Source organism: Sylvia atricapilla, chromosome 8 (genome assembly GCF_009819655.1).
Source record: "Sylvia atricapilla isolate bSylAtr1 chromosome 8, bSylAtr1.pri, whole genome shotgun sequence".
NCBI lineage: Eukaryota > Metazoa > Chordata > Aves > Passeriformes > Sylviidae > Sylvia > Sylvia atricapilla.
Window position 1 is genome coordinate 19,019,322 of NC_089147.1, and position 22,035 is coordinate 19,041,356.

Genomic DNA, 22,035 nt, shown 5'->3' on the forward strand with positions numbered 1-22,035 from the left:
CACCACGAAGGTAATGTGTCTGTATCTCAGTAAAACAAATGACACATTTGTTTCTGTCCATTGAAAACAGAAGAGAAGGGACTCTAGGTGCAAAGGGTTGTGAATAGTGTTGACTGACATCTACTGGTAAACCAAAACAGGCTGATTAGGTAACTAGAAGCTTGGCTGTATTTGTGAGGGGTCAGGGATTTATGTGTTCCTTTTAAACATGAAAAGTTAGGCTTGCTCATTGTTAAGACTATGGCAGCCTGTCCTTGGAGAGACACAGCAGAGACACAACCAGGAGCTTTCCATGCTCGTGGCCACGGCTGGTTTGGGCATGCTTATTGCCAGATGCCTGAGCCTTATCTCAGACATCCCTGCCTGCCATGCTCTTCCCTGCCAACATCCGTGAATCTCTCTCTGCCCGACTAGTACTTTGAAATCATGGCTAGGACACCCTTGGCTCTGTATCAGGAGCACACACAACACTTGCCACTGTGGGCCTCAGACCACATCCACTGCTAGTGCCAACATAAATAACAGTGATAACTGCTGATATCTCTTAAAAACACTTGATACTTTTCCAAACCTCTTCCCAAAGATTTTAACCACTTCTAAGCACAGCTGGCACAGTACAGTTTGGAAGGCTACCCTCTACAGGTTGAAACAAACCAGTCATGCACCTTTCTTTTGAGGAAATACTTTACTTTACCCATCAGACATGTATCATCTAAGTAATATTGGCTCCTGATGGGAGGTCTGACAACACATATTTGAAAAGAAAAGCTGTATGAGCTTAACATTTGGTGTATTGATGTTATTTCTGAACCAGCTTGAAAAAAACAATTGACAATTGCACAAAAGCAAATGCTGGGGACAAGTAATTTCCTTGCCTGCTCTAGGACACGTCGTATACATGACAGCATGGACAAAGAACAGACAAGCACACTGGCATGAAGATGTACAAGAAATACGAGATTAATGCAGACACAGGCACATGTAAGTAACAGAAATTGTTTACACTGTGAACCACTAGCACTACTAAAATCACAGCACAGGGAGAGGTAGTCTTTCTGCCAGGAAGGGGGAAAAAAGCTGACCTGGGAGACCACTATAGCCTGCAGTTCTTGTCTGATCACAGCCAGAGCTGATTTAGAGCTCCTCAACATGACAGGCTGACTGCTGTCCCCCAAGTCCAAGGGAGAGGATGCTGCCAGGCTCTTCTTGTCAGAGAGAAAGAGAGAGCCCTGGCAAGCTGGGCTAGAGTCTCCTGCATTTACCAGAGACAGGCAAAGTGAAAGGCAGACATCTCTCCCAGCAGCAGTGGCCCTGTGGAGACTCCCATGCTCTCCCTTTGCAGGGGAAAACTGGCTTCCCAAGTTTTGGGCGTGAACAAACACTGCATGTGAGCATTACCATTTTGTTCCTCCTGCTGCTCTAAAGAGTACACTCAGTGCCTGGGAGCTGGTTGCCTGATGCTGTTGGTCACTGTCCCACGGATCTGAGCTCAGCTGTCACACCTCTCCACCTGCCTTCCCTGATAGTTATGGGAGTTCCTGTGCAGAAAGGAGCAGGGGGGTGAAGGTTATCTTCTGGTGTGTAGTGGCAGGCAGGGCTCTTACGCTGTGCTGCTGTGGCTGCAGCATCCCTGCCTCAGTGGGAGGTTGTCTGTGGGGCTGGTCTTGAGGTTTGTCACAGCTCAGAAGGGGAACAGAAAAGAAAGTGGGCAGTGCAGAAAGGGAGGTTCTGAATCATCTTCTCTGTTGAACAAAGCAGCTAAACACTCTCCCTTGTGAAAAATCTGAGGCTTTGTAAAGCCAGGCTTTATAGATAATAAGTTTTACCTTCATTTTCCTGGCAGAACCTGATTTCAGGCTCCTGTTACCCTCACAGTAGTTATTTCTAGGTTAAGGAGCTCAGCCCCAGCCAGCAACATATCTTACACTAGTTACTAGCACAGGTTCAACCACCTGAAGCAGACAACTGCTGCTTGGACCCCTCCCAGAGTGCCAGACTTAGTTCCTAAAAGATCAGCATCCCAAGAATTTGATATCTGTCTCATCCCGTAATTTGAGCCCATGGAAAAGGCAGACACTCTTTGAGTCCTCAAAAAAACAGAAAATCTTTTCCTTGCTCTGCAATTATACCTAGGCAACCACAGTCTGCCCTTAAGCCAGGATCTAAAACAAGGTCTTAAAAAATAATTTGTAAGAACCTTCCTCTGTGCCTTTTAACACAGAGAATACCTGATGAATTGACTACAAAGGGCTGTGTGCATTATTTGAGGCCATTAGCACATAGCTCCTCTGTTCAATTACAATTTAGCATATGAATTTTTTTTTTAATTTAAATGTGGAGGAGAAAAAAAAGCCTATTTCAGGAAGTTCTCCTAATAGGCTGTTTTATTCTGAATAAGATCATAGCTTCAATGCAGAGAGGAGGAGGAAGTAAGCAACACCGTTCAGTTTTCAGCCAGAAAAGCTGAAGGTAAAACGTTTTGCTCAGTTCTGAGTTCAGTGGAACTGGGAGTCAAGAACCGTGGAATATCTCACAGATAAGTCTTGTCCCTAACAGCAGGGCCAGCTGACAATGGGAAGTGAGTCATGAGACCCTGCAGTTCCTGCCTCCACAGCTCCTATTTGAAATCTAAGCTCCCTGTGGGCTGGACAACAAGCTACTTCTCACAGCTCCTGCTGGGTCCTTGTAGTTGAATGACAGTCTGCTTCAATTTACCAAGACTGTCTTGTGGCTGTGGCAGCCCTGAAACCTGGGCCATCTGAGGACAGGGCTCATCCTGAGGTCCTTCAGACATTGCCAAAGAGGCTTTCTCCAGAATGCAGTGACCCATCCATCTTAAAAAAAGTGGCAATACAAGATGCCCCTGCACAAGGTCCCCACTAAACCTATCACTGCACTGCACAGCACACTGAACAGTATAGCACTAATGACAGCTGTTAGCAGTAGTCTGGTACAGCTCACATTTCTATTTGCTTTAAGCCTGCAGAGCCTATTTGATGTTAACTATTGTGGAATATCAGTGATTAAGGTATTTGAAATATATTTACAATGGCCCTGTAATAGCATCAATAGTCTGCACCAATTACAAGGAAAGAGAAGCCTCAGCAAACAAACAAATAAAAAATGCTTGGAAAAGAAGTATTTTACATGTGGTCAAAAAACTGACATTCATCTAATTTTCAAAATATTCTTCAACGCAAATGATGTCATCAGCCACAATGGCAAATTTGTTTCCTTGACAAAAAGAAGCATCAAACTTCATAAATATGGTGCTAGTTTGCAAGGCGCAAGGACCTTGAGATGCAGTTTTAGAAGGATGAAAATAAATGACAAAGATTTCTTAATGTCAAGAGCTATGTTAGAAATCATATAACCGGAAGTTTGTTCCCTAACAGTGAAACATAGAACTCCACCAACTGCTTCCCATTTTAGAATTTCAGACCTTCTCCCAATTACACTGATGTCAACTCTTACTGTCATTATCCAGAGTTATGCACTAGTAACCTCTTTCCTCAACACTTGAATCTAAGTAAGGTACAGAGAGGGTTACCAAGGTAATCTGGAAACAAACTACAACAGAACAAACCAGGTAGAAATAACCCCATTTTTTCTTCCAATTTCACACTACTGATTATATTCTGCTTTCTTTACATGACAACTCTATCTTTCTCCTGAAGACCATCATGTGTTGGGAACAAGTTGTGATATGCCACTCTGGACACAAATGTTCAGAGTTCTGGGGTTGCTACTTTTTGGGGAAGGCTAGATAAATGATGTTGTGCCAGCCTGTTCAGAGGCAGAAATCTAATACATTACCTAGTGCTGAATTTCACCTCTTCCTGAGATATGGGTACAGGGGAGAAGGTGAAGGGGGGCAGAAGTTCTAACTCTGTGACATGGTAAATTATTAAACTGGAGAAGAGCATTCCTGATTTTTCACATTTAGAATTCCTGGCAACAGTGGTGTCTGTGTCCAGCTGTCTGGATTATCCTAACAGTGGGGGAATGGACAACTGACAGTGACTTAGTACCCTGGCAGCCAGACTGGGAGCACTGGGCTGTTGAGCACTGCTATAGAAGTGCACATCAGACTGGCTAGAGGTTCTTGGGCACCTTTGACCCCAGAACACTTGACTTGGGAAAGATGTGATAGACCCCATTTTGGGAAGAGTTGCCACTCAGGTTGTTTCTCTGTATGTGTTCCATCCCCCAACTTTGTGCTTCTTCTTTCCTCAGCTGGTCTAGGCTCTGGGGGTGCAGTTCTTCCTGACTGGCTTCTTCGTCCTGTGAACAAGAAGAAAGTGTGACCTGAAATGTCAGCAAGCTACCAGGAAGTCTAGCAACACTCCAGGAGAGAGGCAAGGTATGCATGATCTTCCCACATTCTCTCAAAAATTACAACAATCCTGCCTGTCTATTGAAGATCCAGTACAGTGCTGCAATACACTGATGAATGCACATTCAAGCTTTAGACAAACAAGGAGGGATTCATCCCTTTTCATCCTTTATGAGCACGTTCACAGAAATGCTGTGGCAAAGCAAATCTGCAGACAAACACTTGCATAAGATTTTGGGCATGATCACGTGAGAAGTAGGACCTCCCAAAACGCTCTTTCAGATGAGAAGGGATTACAAGACTACTTTGCACAAGGGAGCCTTCTTTCTGACTCTGCTAGGTCACTTTGTGCTGTTTGGCTATTCTCATTATTGAAGCCACAAAACCATGAAGTAGTGACATGGCTCCCATATGCCTTGCTGCCTTTGACTTTAAAGCTGAAGATCCAAAATACACTGGTTGACACAATATGGGCACTCTGGCAAAAGTCACAAATCTGCAGTGATATTCTGTAAGCACACAGCTAACCAATCTTCCGCCACACATGTGATAAATAATCCACAGGCAAGATGTTTAGATCACAGTCCATGACAGCCATGAGCTGCTCTTGCTGGAAAGGACAGTTTGATCATTTAAAGTCTCAGGATGAACAGTTAGAAAGCAACTGAAGGCAGGCAAATTTTAATCCACTGCCACAGGGCTGAGGTTGGCCTCAAAGGAGCCAGAAGGTGTGTTTAAAGGTACTAGGGTTAACTTTGGGGACATGAAAACAAGAGGTTTTGTGTCATTTTGCTTAAACAGAAAAGGATTGATTATATAAAATGCTGACCCTGCCCAAGCCTTTTTGTCTGAAATCAATGAAGATTGCAAAAGCAAGGATGATACCAGGCCCTTTCTCCCAGCAGAGCTGGTCACCTGATCTGAAGCTGGCTCAAATGCATAGTGGAGGGCTACCAACCTTGCTACCATCACCCAGTGGTTTTCCCAACAGATCCTTCCTCTTCAGCTCTTTTCTTTCTGCCGCATCGAGCTTGCTCACCACTGCATCAATCTTGGAGCCAATGCTGTTTATGGACTGTTCCAGCTGCAGCACACGATGCAGGAGGCTGAGGGAGACATGGAGAGCATTTATGTGCTTTTTCTTGTGATGAATAAAGGGATTTACTGCAGACATCTCCCAGAGACTTCAAATAGAAGTGAATGCTCCCAGATCACTGATTCACACCTACTGGTGACATAACTTCCTGCTACACTGTGTTTTCACCTGTAACGAGTGGTTCTGCTTAGGATGGATCCCAGCCCAGAACAGTATCATTCCATTATTAGATATTGCACCTGCCTCTCCTTTGATACGGCTCTATGTGGTTTGCTCAGTGTTTCTCAGTAGCAGAATCAAGATATACTGATTTTCTGTGCTGTGATTATCCTGTGCTCCTCCTCTGGAAGAAATAGCCAAGTGTTATTCTTGGACCTGGAGGATAAAGGCCAGCTAGGCTATAAATCAAGGATATTTATTGCTACAGGACCTTCTATAAAGGTATCAGCTTTCCTTGGCCTAGTTATTTGGGCCACCTTCTGACCTGAAACATGACAGCCTATTGCCTGCGGCTAGATGACAGCTGCAGAGGTTATTCAAGAGGCAGAAAGCAAAATTTCTTAACTCAGTCTTTTATAGGAACAAGCAAACTACATTACTACAACAGTCTCAGTTATCTCCTGACCTGATTATTTACACATGTGCAAGATAAAAGGGACAAGATCTTACTGAAACTGCCCAGCACCACTGTAAATCGGGGAAGGAAGCAGCAGGAAATCAGACACCTCATTTGCAGGGTGTTTAAACTACTGACAGCACAAACATACACTTGGAACTCTTCTTTGGAGACCCAGGTGGCCTTATTGGCGTGGTTATTCCTTGCTTCCATGTAGGTCAGATTCTCATCCGGGTTGTTGTCACCATGGGATTTCCCTAAATTTTCAATCTCTGTATTAAGAGCAACCTGGAAAACAAAGAAACTCCTATGAATACGGATACTAACTCTGTGGTCAGTTTTACTGCCAATAACACAGAGCTTCACAGGCAGCAATACACTCAGCTGTATCTAGGTAAAGTTGGAACTGTATTTTAGTTGCCTGCTTAGTTTATACCATAAACCCAAAGATTCCTGAGACCACTTTGAGTGATATCTACCAAACAGAAGATTTTTTTTCCTTGCCCTTTTTTTTACCCTTTTTGCCTCTAGGTCACTCTTCATCTGCTGTTGCTCCTCTTCATCAAGGATGTGGTTGCCGTCTTTGTCAAATCTGGAGAAAGCTGCTGTGATCTCATGGTCTGCATGGCCCAGTCTGCAAAAGAATAGAGAGAGCTCAGAGCATGGAATTATACTGTTAAGCTCTAACAGAGTGGGAATTTTGAAATCAGGGTATTGTTTCTAAACAAACCTAAACATCCCGAATGGGCAAGAGACAAACCTATTCAGAACAGGAAACTAAACATTTGAGGAAAGATAGGCTTTTTTTTTTAAGTCTTAAACTGCCCATATCTACATGCACTCCTTATCTTGAAAAGCAGAAAATTTAAATTACCTGTATTACCTGTAAGAGAAAGGACTAAGTGGGCATCCCTCAAGCTGACTCACTTACTCCTTCAAGCTGTTCTTGAAGTCTTCGAAGTCCAGTTGTTTTGTTCCATTCTGCAGGGCTTTCTGCACATCAGAAATCTGCTCCTTCTTCAGCTTTAGCCTCATGAGTGTCCGGTTATAGCTCTGTTACCAAAGATACAGAATAATGCACACAGAACAGTGAAAAGTAAAGCAGAGTGGGCAATGCTATACAGGTGTGCATATGCTAAGTAACACCAGGAGTTTTCAAGCTTTCCACAAGCAAGAAACAAAACACTGCTGTATGAACTTCATCTCTAAACTAGAATCATGCCTTCAGAGTGACACTAACACACTAACCCTCTGCTTTTCTTGGCCCAGTTCTTCCTTTAGCTGATTTTCCAACACATCAGCTGTTTCAGAATATGTCCCCAAATACTATGCCGTGCAGAATACTGGTCCCACAGCAGAACTGTAACATTCCAGGAACTTTTCTGGAATTTGCCCATGGGAAAGACAGATTTAACCTTCTAGATTTATGCCACTGTAACAGGCTCAGCTTAGCACAGCAGGACTTACCACATTATTGATCAAAATACATTCTATGAAGGATTGTCTAGAGACCATCCTGGGAAAAAAAGTCTCTCAGAAACACTACATCAAGTAAGAGGATTCCCCCCACACCTGCTTTCTCATCTTCTCATTGCCAAAGGGTCTGGAAGCTTGATTTATCTCGTGCACACAAAGAAGGGGAATCTGGAGTTGGTAACTACTGTTTCTCTCTAGTAAATTCCACTTAGGTCAGGGACTTCCAAAAAATGCTTCATGATTTAGCAAGAAAGTACCACAGCTTTCATCACCTGCTTCAAGATGTCAGAGAGCTGCAGCTCATCCTTCTGGCTTGAAAGTTCCTCCTTGACTTCTGAGTAGGTGTCATTGATGATGGCCAGAAACATGTTCTAGGAAAAGGGGAAGAAGTGAGATGAATATGCATGAGATATCTTGCTTGCTCCCACAGCTGAAACAGCAAGAAACAGGCACAGATATGCAAGACTTAGTTAAAAAGGAGCTGTTTTCCTGTGAGGTATCTCTTGGGCAAATTAAAGAGGGTAAAGAAAAGACCCACTTCAGCCATACCTTGTTTTCTTAGGTTTTTGCAGTTAAAGCAGTGGCTGAAAGTACATTTGTTCCCACCTCAATTACAACCTTTGGTAGCTTCTCTTGCAAAATCTTAGGTTACATATGGACTCCTGACACTGGGTGTTTAAACTGGTTATTAGGAGCATCCCTCTGCATCCATTGCATTGGAAGCCGGTCATTTTCAGTCTTCGCCTTAACAGATGGTGGCCCTTAACCACCCTAATAATCAAATCCTCAATTGTAGTAACACACTCTTTGCCTACTGTGGTCTATTTGCACTGCAAAGCTTTTGTAACCAAAACTCCTTTTCTAAGCTTTTGCACCTAACCCAGGGATTGTCAGGAGGGGTCTCTCAAACACTGCTTTCAATACAGGGACAAAGAGGACTTTGTTGCTTACCAGAAGCACAAAGAAAACAAAGAACACATAGGTGACAAAGTAAATAGGCCCAAGGACCCTGTTGGCGTTGTCAATGGAGTTGTAGTCAAAATCACCAAGAATGATCCGAAACTGGGTGAAACTGGGGAAAGAAAGAGCACAGTGTCACACAAAGGTCACACAAACAGTCCTGAGGTGAACCTGAACCTGCCTGCAGCCCAGATAGACACAGGCACAAACCAGAGCAGAGTCTAAGTCACTCCAGAATGGCAAGTTAAATGCATCCATAGTATTTCAGGGCTGAAGTGAGTTGATGTAGTTAGAGCAAGAGGAAAATAAAACATGGTTTCCACACAAATTCAGGTTGTCCAAAGTGTGTTTTGGTATAAATAGAAGCCAAAACCAAAACAATATGAATTTTTCCTGATTAAAGGCATTTGACTCAACAAAGCCATGTCTTCCAAGAGAGTATGTGAGAGTCTGGAGGAATGTTAGAACTGGACAGTGCTCTTCAAGCTTTTGTAGTTCATATCCCCTATAATGAAAGAAGTTTAACTGTATTGGTCCTAAGCTTTCATATCTGTTTTTTCTTGTAGACCCTCAAAAGCAGGACCTGGATGCCGAGAGGTCTGTGGAACTCAAGCTGAAAACCATTGCTGTAGCAGATACCTCCATTAACATCACCCATTACTTGAGCAGGCCTGTGGACTGCAGGATTGTCTGAGACAGGATTTTAACTCACTTCCCCAACACTCCCTTCTATGTGTGCTCATCCACCCACGGGTCATCCTCCATCTCAGATATATTGATCATCAATATCTGTGGGACTTCTATGGAAATAGATATCCTTACCAATATCCACCATCTCTTGTCCTTACTGATAAACACCAAACAGAAATCTGCCTGTAGCGCTCAGTTTTCTCATTGCATTCTTTTGTCCATGGAGATGTCACAGCAGAAGGCTGTGAGCAACCTATTAACCATTGTGGCTTTATTACAATGACATACAACAGGTGTCTGATTGACACTGAGATTTGCAATTGGGGAGAAGAGTGGAAAGCAGTTAAAATTATTTTGATAAAATGATGGAAACATAGTACTAACTTACATACTTACATGCATTTAACAAAAGTACTGAAGTTTTCCACTTGTGTCCCAAAAAGAAGGTAACCCAGCTGGGCATAGGCAAAGAAGACAATGAAGAACATAATGGCAAAGCCCAGGATGTCCTTGGCACAACGTGCCAGTGTGGAGGAGAGCTGCGTCATTGTTTTGTTAAAGCTAATGTACTTGAATATCTGCAAGATGAAAGAATGGGGACAAAGTTATGCCAAAACATCAGTGTTGGGGGTTAGGTTTGTCCTTTTTTTCACTCTAAAGAATATTTTCCCCATAAGTTACCAAGGAGATCAAGTGTTGGATACTTTAAGAGTACTTAACTCAAACAAAGAGGTGGCCAAAACCAGGTTGGGGAGTTTTTTTCTTTATCTATTAGGGAGGGGGTAACTGCCTTCTGTGATAAGAAGCCAGCTGTTAAAAACCGGGTGGAGCAGCGTTGCTTATCAGATGGGGCAGTGTTGCTTATCTCTGTTCATTCTTCCACTACCCTCATGGGGATATCTTCTGTTAATGCACTATTAAAGCTCACCAATGACATAACACATTACATCATACTATTGTAAGTTGCTCTACCCAGGGAGGAGGAGCCAAACCATCTTCACCTAGATAAAAAGGACTCTTCTCCACAGGACCATCTCTGCTTCCAACAGAACCACATCTGCCACTCCAGGAGGGCTTACGTTTGGACTGTTTCCAACACCCTGACCAACAGGGAGTCATGTTGTATTTCTGACTCTTTCAGAGTTTTCTAGGATTTCTTATTTGCTTGCTTATTCTTCTGTACTACAACATTTGTATTTTTAATATCCCTAGTAAAGAACTGCTATACCCATTCCCAAACTCCTTGCCTGACAGCCTTTTAATTGCAAATTTATAATAATTTGGAAAAGGGGAGGAGGGGGGCTTACATTCCAAGGGAAATTCCAATCTTCCCTGGCAGATACTTGTCTGCCTAAACTGAGACAACCAGCTAGGTCAGTCTCTCTCATGTATGCACATGCTTACTAAGACAAGAGGTTCACTACAGCACCAAAGTATGGAGGAGAAAGTTGGCTAGGGAATGCTGGCTTAATCTTCAGGACATTTATCTGAGGTGTGCCACCATCCTTCTCTGGGTTCAAAAACATATGACTTTGTTCCCTCTGTCAAAAGAAAATATAAACAGGAACTGATAGAAGTTCAAATCTCTTAAGGCGGATGAGGAGCCCCTTGGCTTTCCACCACACCAAGATGTTTTAGTTGAAATGCATAGTCCATGTCAACAGATGAGTAATTTCCATCTCTTACGTGACCATCATGAAAAAACCCCATGGTTTGCAAGATTATCCTCAAGAATACGAAAATAGTACAGGATGGACAAAGTAACACAGTACTCAGCATTTTCTAAAACCACTTTTACACCACAGTGTCTGAGCTCATATCCCTGACTGTTATCTCCAAATAACTGACTTCAGAATGCAGGGTAAAAAGTTGCCCAGATTTACTGCAAAACAGAGCATATGACTTTGAGGAAAATCCTCTGTTCTATAGCTGTTACACTCATTTACACAGAGGGATGGAAGAGACAACCCTCAAGCTATCCAGAAGAAGAGGTCTGACTGGAAACCTGACACCTCCCAGACCCCCTACAATACCTTGATCCAGGCAAAAAATAAGTTGACTGCATTCATATTGTTGTACTGTGTCTGCCAGAATGCCAGGAATTCAAAGTCTGCATAGGCATCGGGGTGTTTCAACAGCTCTCCCAGCAGCCTGTTCACCTCAGTGGTGCGAAAGATGTGAAACCCAATAGCAACAATGGAGAGCTGCAAAGAGGGAAGAGGAACAGCCTGCAGTGACTACTGTCCCTATGCTTTCCAGGGAAATTAAAATGTCACAGAACTCATTGGAATCCCACTTCAGAGCTGCAGTCTAGTGGAGGGCTATGGAAATATGGTCTTGATGTGCTGAATGATGCTCTGACTTCACAGTCTCCTGGGCATATCTAAGAAAGAATTTTCTCCTAGCAGTTCTTCCAGACACAAGAGCATCTGTCCATTTACTCTGCTGTTCATTTTAGTATTAGAGCAAAATACGTGTCAGTTCTTGTCTTATCTAGACTAACTTTCACATTCCTTCATTTATTTTGGCTCTTATACATCTCTGCCATTGCTCCCCCAAAAAAGTGTGCAAGGAATCTCACCAGAATGACAACCACATCCAGAATGTTCCAGATGCTGGTGAAGTACTGAAGCTTGTGGATACGGAGCTCCAAAGCCTCTTCCACCACATAGTAGAAGATAAAGACACAAAATACAATTTCACAGGCAACAATGAAGAAATCCCATGTGCTGACATATCGTATGAGCTTCACTGTCCGGATTTGCCAGGAGGGAATCGCACCACCAGTGGCTGGAAACTCAACCACTAACCTTGAAAGGGACAAGGAAACAATTTCAAACTAGGGAATGGAGGTTTAGAGATAGTTTTGAGAGACATCAAACTTGAGAATGAACTATCCACCAGACCATGAGTGGAAGTGTGTGCATTTATGCAACCATATCTCTGCTGCTTCACTGCTTGTGATAGGGGAGGGTGAAAGGCAATGAGAAGTGCAACTGGTTATTTCAGAAAGACCAAGACTTCTTACTAATCCATATAATTTCTACTGACATCAGTCAGACCCATCCCACTGGTGGATCTTAATAAAAAATTTGCATTTTAAGAAACATATTGAGGCATTGAGGAAGATGCAAGAGGCTGAAGAATTTTCATTAGGACTCAGCTTACCTCAGAACACAGAACAGATTGATATTTGCATTATACACAGAGAAATCAATAAAGACAACCCGTGTTCCCCGATCCAGCCACAGTTTCTCCTTCAAGACTTGCAGGGCTTCAGCACTCTCTTCTCTGGTCATCTTGAGGTCTACATAGTATCCTCCCCCACTGTAGCTGGTTAGTCTTCCCCAGTGGGATGAACCACCTAGCTCTTCCTCAGAATGGTACCTCCACCTGCAACAGATAAGGCATAAACAAAAGCTTCAACCTGCTTTTTTTGTACCCAGGAAAAATTGTATCTTCAAAGGGGAGAGCAGTTTTCAGCTGAAGAATTAGCACTTAATTCCTAATCTTCATCTGACTCTACATAATATTGGTAACCACTATGGTTAGTTTTCTGGTTTAATGCTTCCCAGCAGTGACACAACATGATTTTCAGTACTATGGAGGAAAAATTGTGCAGTTTGTTGGCTATATCAGTCTTTTTTTCATGGAGGTTATTCTCAGGATCTACTCTATTGCCTTCGACAACGTCACACACAACCACCTGCTTAGAATGCTCTTGTACTTGTATTTCCTAAAGAACAATAGCTTCTCATTCATGGATCAAGATTCATGCAGTGAGCAGAGTTATTAAATGGCAGCTACCTCACATTATTATTGAGAAACATGTCATGAAGATGAAAGGGATGTACTCTCTCTTCTCTGGCTCCTGAAATCCCAGAGGAAAGCCAATAGTAACTTGGCAGCTGAATGCCAGATTGCCATTTGATGGATCTGGCCCCAAAGGGTCTTTATTTATCCTCATTCTGTTAAAAATAAGCAACATTTTCTTCCTATATTCCTATTGGATTTTTCATGACTTTTCAAACATGAAAACTCATTCTGTTGTCCTTCTCCACAAAGAGACACTAGACCTTATTGATAGACAAAACAGACCTTATTGATAGACAAAAAGGACTTTCTGCCTCTGACTGCAAGGGGAATTCCAGCCTCATATGAGAAATTCACCCCCAGCATCCTGCAGCTCAGCAGTTCTTATTTGAACTAGAAGTTTAATTGGGATTAGATATACTTACGCCGTTCCATTGATGGGCCCAAAGGAGACCCTTTCCTCCTTGTCTTCAGAGTATACATCATAGCAACCTGAGATTTCCTCCTTGAAGTCGTCATGGACCACACAGGAGTTGTTCTTCACCTTCAGCTGCCTCATGCGTGGGACACCCAGCAGCAGGTTCTCATAGTAGATGTATGACTGGGTGCTGTGTGCTGCCAGGGACTCGTTGTTGTACCACTTTGTCCAGTAAAGATTATCCAGCAGGGGACCTTGTGCATACTGCAAAGGAGGCAGAGGAGAACAACTCCTTCATAGCTCACACATCAGAGGAATTTTCTTAGTCTGGGATTAAGGTAGTAGGACCTGACCAACCCCTCTCTGGTCCTCAAGATGGAAAGTAGTAGAACTTTGTGTTGCATGTGTGTTAAGGAGAAGAAAGACTAGGCTGGTGGTAGAGGAGGGATGCTGGGCAGCAGGGTTTTCGTTTGTTTCTCACAGGCCTGTAATGTGTATGTGGCCCTTTCTATGCCTAATGAAGAGACAGGAGCCCTATGAGTCTCATTTTCTCTTCTATTTCAGTCAGGACAAGCCCCAAGGAATTGCCTTGGCCCAAGTTGCAAAGGATGAAAAGTGCGTGTGCCAGTGTCCTGGAAATGGTGGGGAAACAATAGTGCCATTGTTTGCTGGAGTGTTTTAATATGACAGAAAAAGGCAACTCTAATTGACAAAAGATTTCTGGCTGCCAGAGATAAGTGGTCACAATAACTCAATGGCCTTCACTGAGGCACTTCACTTCTTTCACCCATTTTCAACAGAAATGTTGGACCCCAGATGTTTTTCTCCTATTTTATTCTCTTTGATAATTTGCAAATAAATAAATGCAAATTTTAATCCAGTTTCTTCCTAAAGAATCAATAGATTAGACAAGCCCAGGCATGAATTACAGGCGTGTTAATTTTGATGTTCTCAAAATGCCATGAAAATGGATATAGGCTGTTTGCATGGCATTTGAAAACACCAGCTTGAAGATATTGAAGTTTAGGATTCAAAGCCACTAATGCCACAAGGAAACCTGAAGTAAATCCCTTGGCTTCTCAAGGCCAGTGCTTCCTATCTGTGCAATGAGTTGAGGCTTTTATCACCAAAATTATTTTGTTATGTCCTGACTGTTTTACTGGGAAATGGACACTCCTGGGCACACACAAAACTTAGCATAGCCAGTATTCTGGACACAGTGTTCACATGATATTTTGTGTGCAAATGTTATTGTAACTATTGCTAGTAGCTGGTGGAAGTGTGTGGCAGCAAAATGTCTTGCAGAAATCACTGGATAGGACTTCAGAGGGAACTGAATATCCCAGTCTAGCTGAGTTTCAGGGTTCCCTGTGGCACCAGATTCGTACTCACCACCCAGAAGTCAGCCATGCTGCCAATGGACTGGAAGGAGACACGGCCATCTGTAGAGGTCTGCAGGAAGAGCTCAGACATCACTTTGGTGTAGTAATAGGCACTGGAACTTGTCATTCCATATGTCACTAAGAGAACAAGAGGAAGGTCCTTCCATATACCCAAGTATTGGAGCCTGATATAAATGTATTCATATATTCACTTCCTGTGTACCTTATCTTTCACAGGTAAGCTGAACAAGGCACAGAAAAATAAATCTTAAGGCTTTCTGCTTTCTTTCTAAGGGATTTACAAACTTATCTGCTCTGTGTTCAAGTTTAAACGGTCAGACTAACCGACAATAAGAGCTAAGTAGTGAGAGAAGACATTGGAGGATACAAATAAACATTCTGGATAACAGTTTTTGTTCCTAGACAAAATTTCTGAGGGAAATTTCTCAGAATAAAGTCTGTGACCTGTATTTTGAATTTCTGATATGAAGTCATGAAGGCACAAAACCCACCCTATTTTCCCAAGTGAAGAGCTCCAGGTAAGTTTTCATCTACCAAGAAACCCCAAGAGGAGCAGGCTCTAACTTCCACAAACACGTTGTTTCAACTCTCCAGTGCTCCTTCCTTCAGAAAAACATCCATCATAGTGATCACTAAGAATATGTCCTACTCTTGAAAGGACACCAGGAAAATAAAGCATGTGACATTCAAGACACAACCCCCCACATCTCCTGGATGAGTCAGTGTGTGACAACATGTACGTCTTTGTGCCTATCTTTGTTCTTTAGGAAGAATGACTGAAGCACTGTCTCCCTGGGACAATGTGATAGTAACTTAGGGTGGTATTGTCTGTGCATTTCTCCTGCCATAGGGTCCATGAAATATAACCCCCTTCACTGTCCCATGCCACAGGTGCTCACTTGTGATAACCTTTGAAAAAACAAACTGCCATTGTCCTACTGACACAAAGTCCATATTAGCATTACCATTCAGTACAGGGACACATTACATTCACTCAAGAACAACAGGGTGAGCTGCCATCTGCTTTATCACTTCAGCCACCCATCTAGTCTCAGAGGGTGTCTTTGATACCAGGAAGTTTCTAGAGCTGCTCTCCGGATGTTGAGCATTTGCTGTGAAACTGAGAAAAGACCTTGAGCAGAATCTCCAACAACTGTGGAGTCAATGGCTAGATCAGATAATGCCAATCAGAAAATACTGCTTAAGTCTAACCAACATCACTTAGCTAGCATTGGTCAGTAATTTTACTTCTCTGTGCAGCATCAATTCTGTAGGTTAATGACGACTTCTGGCTGCTGTGAGCATCCATACAATAAAAGTAACATTTACAGCAGAGCAAGGAAGACTAGCAATAAAATCTCACATGATTCCCCTCACACTGCACACAGAGATGGTGCCTATGAAATATGACAGCTACTTACATAGACAGATGTCTACCAAGAACATAATGTAAACCAGCAGCTCTCGCAGGGTGGTCTTCACGTAAAGCTCCCTGTTTTCAGCTGTGTTCTCAGTCAATGTGGTGCCCCACAGACCTGTTTGGTACAAAGAAGAGATTGTAGAGTTTTCATGGCCATTCTCAAGGGCCATGTGTGGAGCTGTAGTCCTGTTCCAAAAAATTGCTGTTGGAAGTTGAAGTTTTGTCACTTTTCAAGGCCAAGCCATATTTAATTTCAAAACTTGACCTATAAAAATGTGCTAAATACTCCTAAGAAGAACCATACCAGCATGAATTAAAGATTTGTGGCTAACTAACACTGAAATGTAGTGTATTTTTTTTCCTAAATCACTATTTAGTTTTATGTTTCTTCTGTTTTCTGTTCATTATATAGGCTGATCTTTTCCCGACTGTTTTTCAGGTTACTCTTTGCAGAAATTTAGTCTTCGTCATAAATGCTCTTGAAACCATAATATTTCATCTCAGTCACCCATGTGCCAACAGCTGAATTTCTGAGAGGTCTTCCATTGCAGAACTGCATCTGGTGTTAGCTTTACAACTATTACTCCTTTTAGTGCATATTGAACAATTAGGCCCTAAATATTTGTCTCTTGCTTACCTAAAAACTCATGCAGTTTTCTTGTTGGTCATGAAACTCAATCAAACAACCCAACTCAATATTTTCAGCATAACATTTAGAGCCAAATTATCTTCAGGACATCTAACAATGGAGCTTAGCTGAATCCAATACACCAATTGCACCAGCTAAAGATCCTATTTCTTCACACAACTCATTAAATGTCACCAGGGTTCTCAATAAGAGAGAAATGCTTCCTTTAAAAGCAGCTTTGATATTTTGGGTTTGATGAACCATCTAATACCATTAGTGTATTTGTTTGTTCTTTTTGTAATGGCTTTCTGATGTGATTTCTGGAATGTACCTGAAGTTGAAAGGCATAAGAACTTTCAATTGAAAGCCTAGTGATGAAAGCCATGTCAATAATTCCCATAGTCTTGCTGCTTTCTGCAGCTCCTAGAGAGCTCAACCCTGATTCCTATCCTCAGTAGGATACAACATCTTCCTGCAAACCAGGATCAAAGCTGATCAAAGGCCCCACATTTGGAGTCATCTCTGGAAGATACCAAACTTTTCTTTTCTCTGGAGTAAGCAAAAGTGTTCTAGTGGTCTGTGTGTATTTATCCTGTCATTTTGATAGCTCTTTGGCATCTCAAGAGATTAGAGAGGTTTTTGTACCATTAACTACCATAGTGACTGTTGCAGCATCTGCCATCACTTCTGGGCAGGAAAACCAGTATCCTGCTCTGGACAATCCAGACCAGCAACAGAAATGACAGCCTGGAGATGATCTGGATTAACTCCTGTGGAGGAGGAAGTATCATGTGATCTACAGGAATCTTCACAATGAAGAAAAACATGGGGAAACAATTTGCCCATCTCTTCAGGTCACTTTTAAATAACCACCTTCATCCTTAGATATGACTACATTGCAGCCTTTTAACAGGTTTGTTTGGGGTTTTTTTCCATGAGCAGGGAACCCCTACTATCCATATGTTTGGAGCATTTCACAGACCTTTTTATTTGGAGAACAGAAGTGTAGTCAGGAACACCTAAATTCAAGGACACTCAAATATCCCTGAAAACTTGGTTCAGAGACTTGCCCAAAATGATACCTGGAGGACCATGAGACTGTTCCAGTCCTTTCAGATTGCATGCAGTAGTTGTAATACTGTATCAGCTGAGGTTTATTTTCAGCTATGTCTTTAGGAAACATGCCAGGGAAATCTGTCACCTCATTCATAAAGCGTGTCCCCATATGTGTCTCCTTTGGCACCACCTACCCCCTTGGAGATGCAGCTATTTTGGACATGACATTTGGAGTAGAAGGACTCAAGGCTAGAAGATATCCAGTGTTCCTTATGGCACCTTGAATGACCACCCAACACTCACATGACTAAGCAAAGAAAAAAACAACAGAATCTAGAAACTAGGCTATGAATGCAGTTAATTTATAAGTTTCACCTTCCTGATAGTAACAAGTGACTGATAAGAATTACTGGCAACACCTACACATTCTGAGTGTGCTTTTAAACCAGACTTGTGACCCAGGTGAGTGACTAGCTCAGTCTCAGGTACAGCTGGAGATCCTCTTCCAAAGGCACTGAGAAGCTGGGTATCCCTCAACAACCACCATGTACCCAGATACCCACCAAAGTCTGTCCATAGGCTGGCCATGAAACAGCAAAGATGTCAGGAGGCAGGCAGGAACCAGGACACAGAGTTGCTTGGACACCTCTTAGACAGGAATGGTTCTGAGCAGTGGCACTAGGAGCAGCAGCTACTCACTACTAAACCAGCACAGAAACTGATGAGGACAAGAAAAAAGCTTAATAATCCAACTATTACCAGTAGCTATGGACATGTAATTCCAGGAAATGGTTTTGAAGCAAAACCCCCAACCTATGTCTAACTGACTTATATGTACTACTTCTATTTTCCATGAGAGACACCAAAGTGATTGAATGGAAAGGGAAGGGAGAAAGCCAGCAATAGAGAGGCAATGAAAAATTATGAGCACCTAGTAAAGATGCAAAGGAAGGAAGCAAATTCTTCAAGGAAAATTTCCTCACTTCTGTGAGGCTCAAAGAGGTCTTTGCTCTTTGCACTGGCCTTTGGAGTCCCAGCTTTGGTAATTCCTTTAGCCCTATTTACCATCCTTAGTGTCAGGACACACTGCTGCAACAGTCAGAAGAAAATGATGTAGTATCTTGACAGTTATCATTTGCATGCTCCAAATTCAACTCCAAATTTGCATGCTCCAAATTCAACTTTGGCAGCTCACAAATGGAAATTTGCTGTTAAAGTATGGATAGGTTTTTCCATTTTAAGCCTCAAACAATGCCTAGAAGAAAGCATTTCAGAATAAACCAGGTAAATGATACACTGCGTAAGAATAATCTGTAATTAGCTACCAAACCCACTCAGCACTGTTCCTTGGCTGGGAGAAATCTCTAAAGCCTCTGCTCCGAATTCCATGTGAATTAGCAGTGTTAGACTGTAATGGCAATGACAAAAGCATTGATCATGGGGGGGCTGTGCAATTCACATATACTTTTATTCACCCACTCATACTGTTAGAGGGTATGGCTCTCAGAAAGGTTCTTGCCTTCCAAGTGAGCAAAAAAAAAAAAGACACATTGGTAAGAATTATTTTTTTATCTTTGCTGTTTTTAAAATATTAGGATTTTATGTCTTTATAAAATAATGACCTCACCCTGGATTGTATCCTGACAGGAGACTTATCTTGTCCGCAGGGTTTTGTTTGCCTCTGAATAAGCCTACATAATATTTCATTCCCCTTTGTCTTTTAAACTGGAAAACAGCACCTCTTTCTTTCTATCTTCAAGCAAAGCATTATTTGATACATTGCTGTAATCTCCTACATTTCAGTCCTGACAGTGCTAGATAGGTCTATCAGTTCTTATGTTACTGTAGCACAGGGGCCAGTACCACTCTATCTAGAAAATGCACACAAAGAATAGTCTCACCGCCACAGTGATGGCTCCTGGGGATTCAGAGCACCTAAGCTCTGCCAACAGATTCACTGCATGACCTTGAGCACACCACTAAATCTCTTATCTTGTAGTGAAGGTAACAGGACAGACCATGAAGCTATAGCAAGGCACATAGAACAAGGATGCTCCTTTCAGGTCAGCCAAAGATGATCTTTGGATTAATGCTACTGCATGTTGAACAGGTCCCTGGGCTACACAGACACTAAGAGGTTTCTATCTTCTGCATCCCTTCTCTTCCTCCCCTCCTTCCCACACCATTGCTCTGAGGGCTAATAAGGCCCTTCTAATGAGATATCAGAGATTTACCTCGGATGCCTCTGAAGATGCAGAAGCAGCACTTGAGGAAAGGACTTGTCTTCTCATTCACAGCTTTGCTCTGTTTTTCCTGGTAGGGCAGTGGGTCCCCAACGTCTTCAAAATTCTCATAGGGATTCTCCAGGATAGACTTGGGGTTGTAGATGGTTTGAATTTTCAAGGAGGTAGAGGGAGAGCCATTGTAAGCAGGATTGTCCCAAGCTTTCTTCCCCACTGTCTCCAGTTCATGCACCTCTGATACGTTAAAGTGGCTCTCAGCTCTGTTGTTAAGGTGAGACAAATTCATGACTACTCACTGCTAGCAGAAGTACTTTTTAACTGGAATTGTGAAGATTGCCTGCCCAGGCTGGATTTAAAAGTTAGAGCGATAGTCAATGCCAAACAGCTTGTCCGCCTCAGCAGCCAGGAGAGGGCACACCAGCAGCTCCCCACAGAGAGCAAGCATCCTCTCTTTCCTTTATATCAGCTCAGCTGGTGACACCGGCCAGAGGGGTGGCACTACCCGTTGTCAGGAACCACCAATTCACCAATCGGTCAGCCCAATTAGCCCGGTAGCCCTGGGAACACCGACGAGTCCTGGAGTCCTTCTCTGCTTCTTCCCGGCAGTAACAGACCTAGATGCCGTGGTGAGGAGGCTGCGAAGAGCCGGCCCCTGCGGGCGGGGAGCGGCCGGAGCCCCCCGGCTGCTGCAGCCCGGGTCAGTGCCAGGGCACCCGTGGGAGCGCCGTGGGCCAGGGCTGCCTTGCTCGGGGCCGGGGACTCCGCTCTCCGCCAAGGGCCAAGGAGCAGAAGCTCCCGCGAGCGGAGCGCCGAGGCGGGCGGGCGGCAGCGCATCCTCTTCCTCAGCTCATCGGAAAAGCAGGGGTGAAACACAGGAGTAAAGGTACTGGTCGTTTTGGAAACCTCGGGGTGGAATCTCCTGCTTTTGCAGTGTTTCCAGAAGCCCTGCGGTGCTTGCCGGCCCTGAGGCAAACCTGATTATTAAAAAAACCCCAAACCAACCACAATAACCTCCCCCCACGAAAAAAAACCCCAAACCAGAAACAAACAAAACCCCCCCACAAAAACCAACCCATCAAAAAACCTCACCAAAATAACAAACAGGCAAAACTGGCAATAACAGTGGCTGGGAGATACCTGCATCCACCTTGCCACCAGCCACCAGCAAATAGTTGTCCCAGGCACCACTGGTCCTGCAGGCCTGTGCCTTTACCCTGAAGGGTCCCAGAGCTTAACCCTGGGACGACACACTTGCCTTGGTGATGAGACTATAAAAGAATGTAAAGCCTGAGCCTGGTCCTTCCAAAGATCTGAATACATAACTCAGAAGAGGTGTCTCTCCATGGGTACTGAAGGTTGTTATTTTTCTGGCATTACCCGAGGAAGCAACATGGCTCACACCTGTAGGCCCAAGTAAGGATGTTTTTGTTGGACTCTAATGTTCATACATACAGGTGATGTTGCCAAGCCAGCTGGGATAGGCAGAGATATTCCCTAGATGTCACCTAAGATCGTGGCACTAAGTTGCTGCTTGAACAACAGTGACACAAAACCTAACTTGGTACTAAGAGCACAGCCTTAGTAGCTGGAAAGTCACTGGAGGTCTGGGTTGTATCCTTTGACTGAATTTGTTATTATTAGGGCCAGTTGTGTTTTATTACTCCCTAGCAAGATGAAAGCAGTGGGATGGAGTCAGTGGGTTCAACGGAGGGGAAACGTTTGCAGAGCAGCAATGCTAAGGAATGAGGCCTCAGTGAAAGGCCACATGCCACAGCCAGGCATCCAGCTGCACTCCTGGGACCATACAGCAGATATACCTGCCCATGCACAAGTAGCATGACTTATGTGCAGAGCTGCTGCTTTGGGCAAACATGGGGTTT

General features: G+C 43.2%; 1 protein-coding gene across 1 annotated transcript; it reads right to left on the reverse strand.

The window, feature by feature from the left end:
• Positions 1–3,600: 3,600 nt before the first annotated feature.
• Positions 3,601–20,499, reverse strand: PKD2L1 (polycystin 2 like 1, transient receptor potential cation channel). Its single transcript, XM_066323932.1, has 15 exons — positions 20,147–20,499; positions 16,230–16,343; positions 14,798–14,925; positions 13,413–13,669; positions 12,343–12,567; positions 11,756–11,984; positions 11,208–11,378; positions 9,571–9,752; positions 8,476–8,596; positions 7,797–7,895; positions 6,980–7,101; positions 6,565–6,682; positions 6,200–6,336; positions 5,295–5,442; positions 3,601–4,284 (listed from the first exon to the last, which is right to left on the reverse strand). Exons 1-15 carry the CDS (start codon positions 20,439–20,441, stop codon positions 4,096–4,098), a joined length of 2,535 nt encoding a protein of 844 aa, XP_066180029.1. The 5' UTR covers positions 20,442–20,499; the 3' UTR covers positions 3,601–4,095.
• Positions 20,500–22,035: the final 1,536 nt, after the last annotated feature.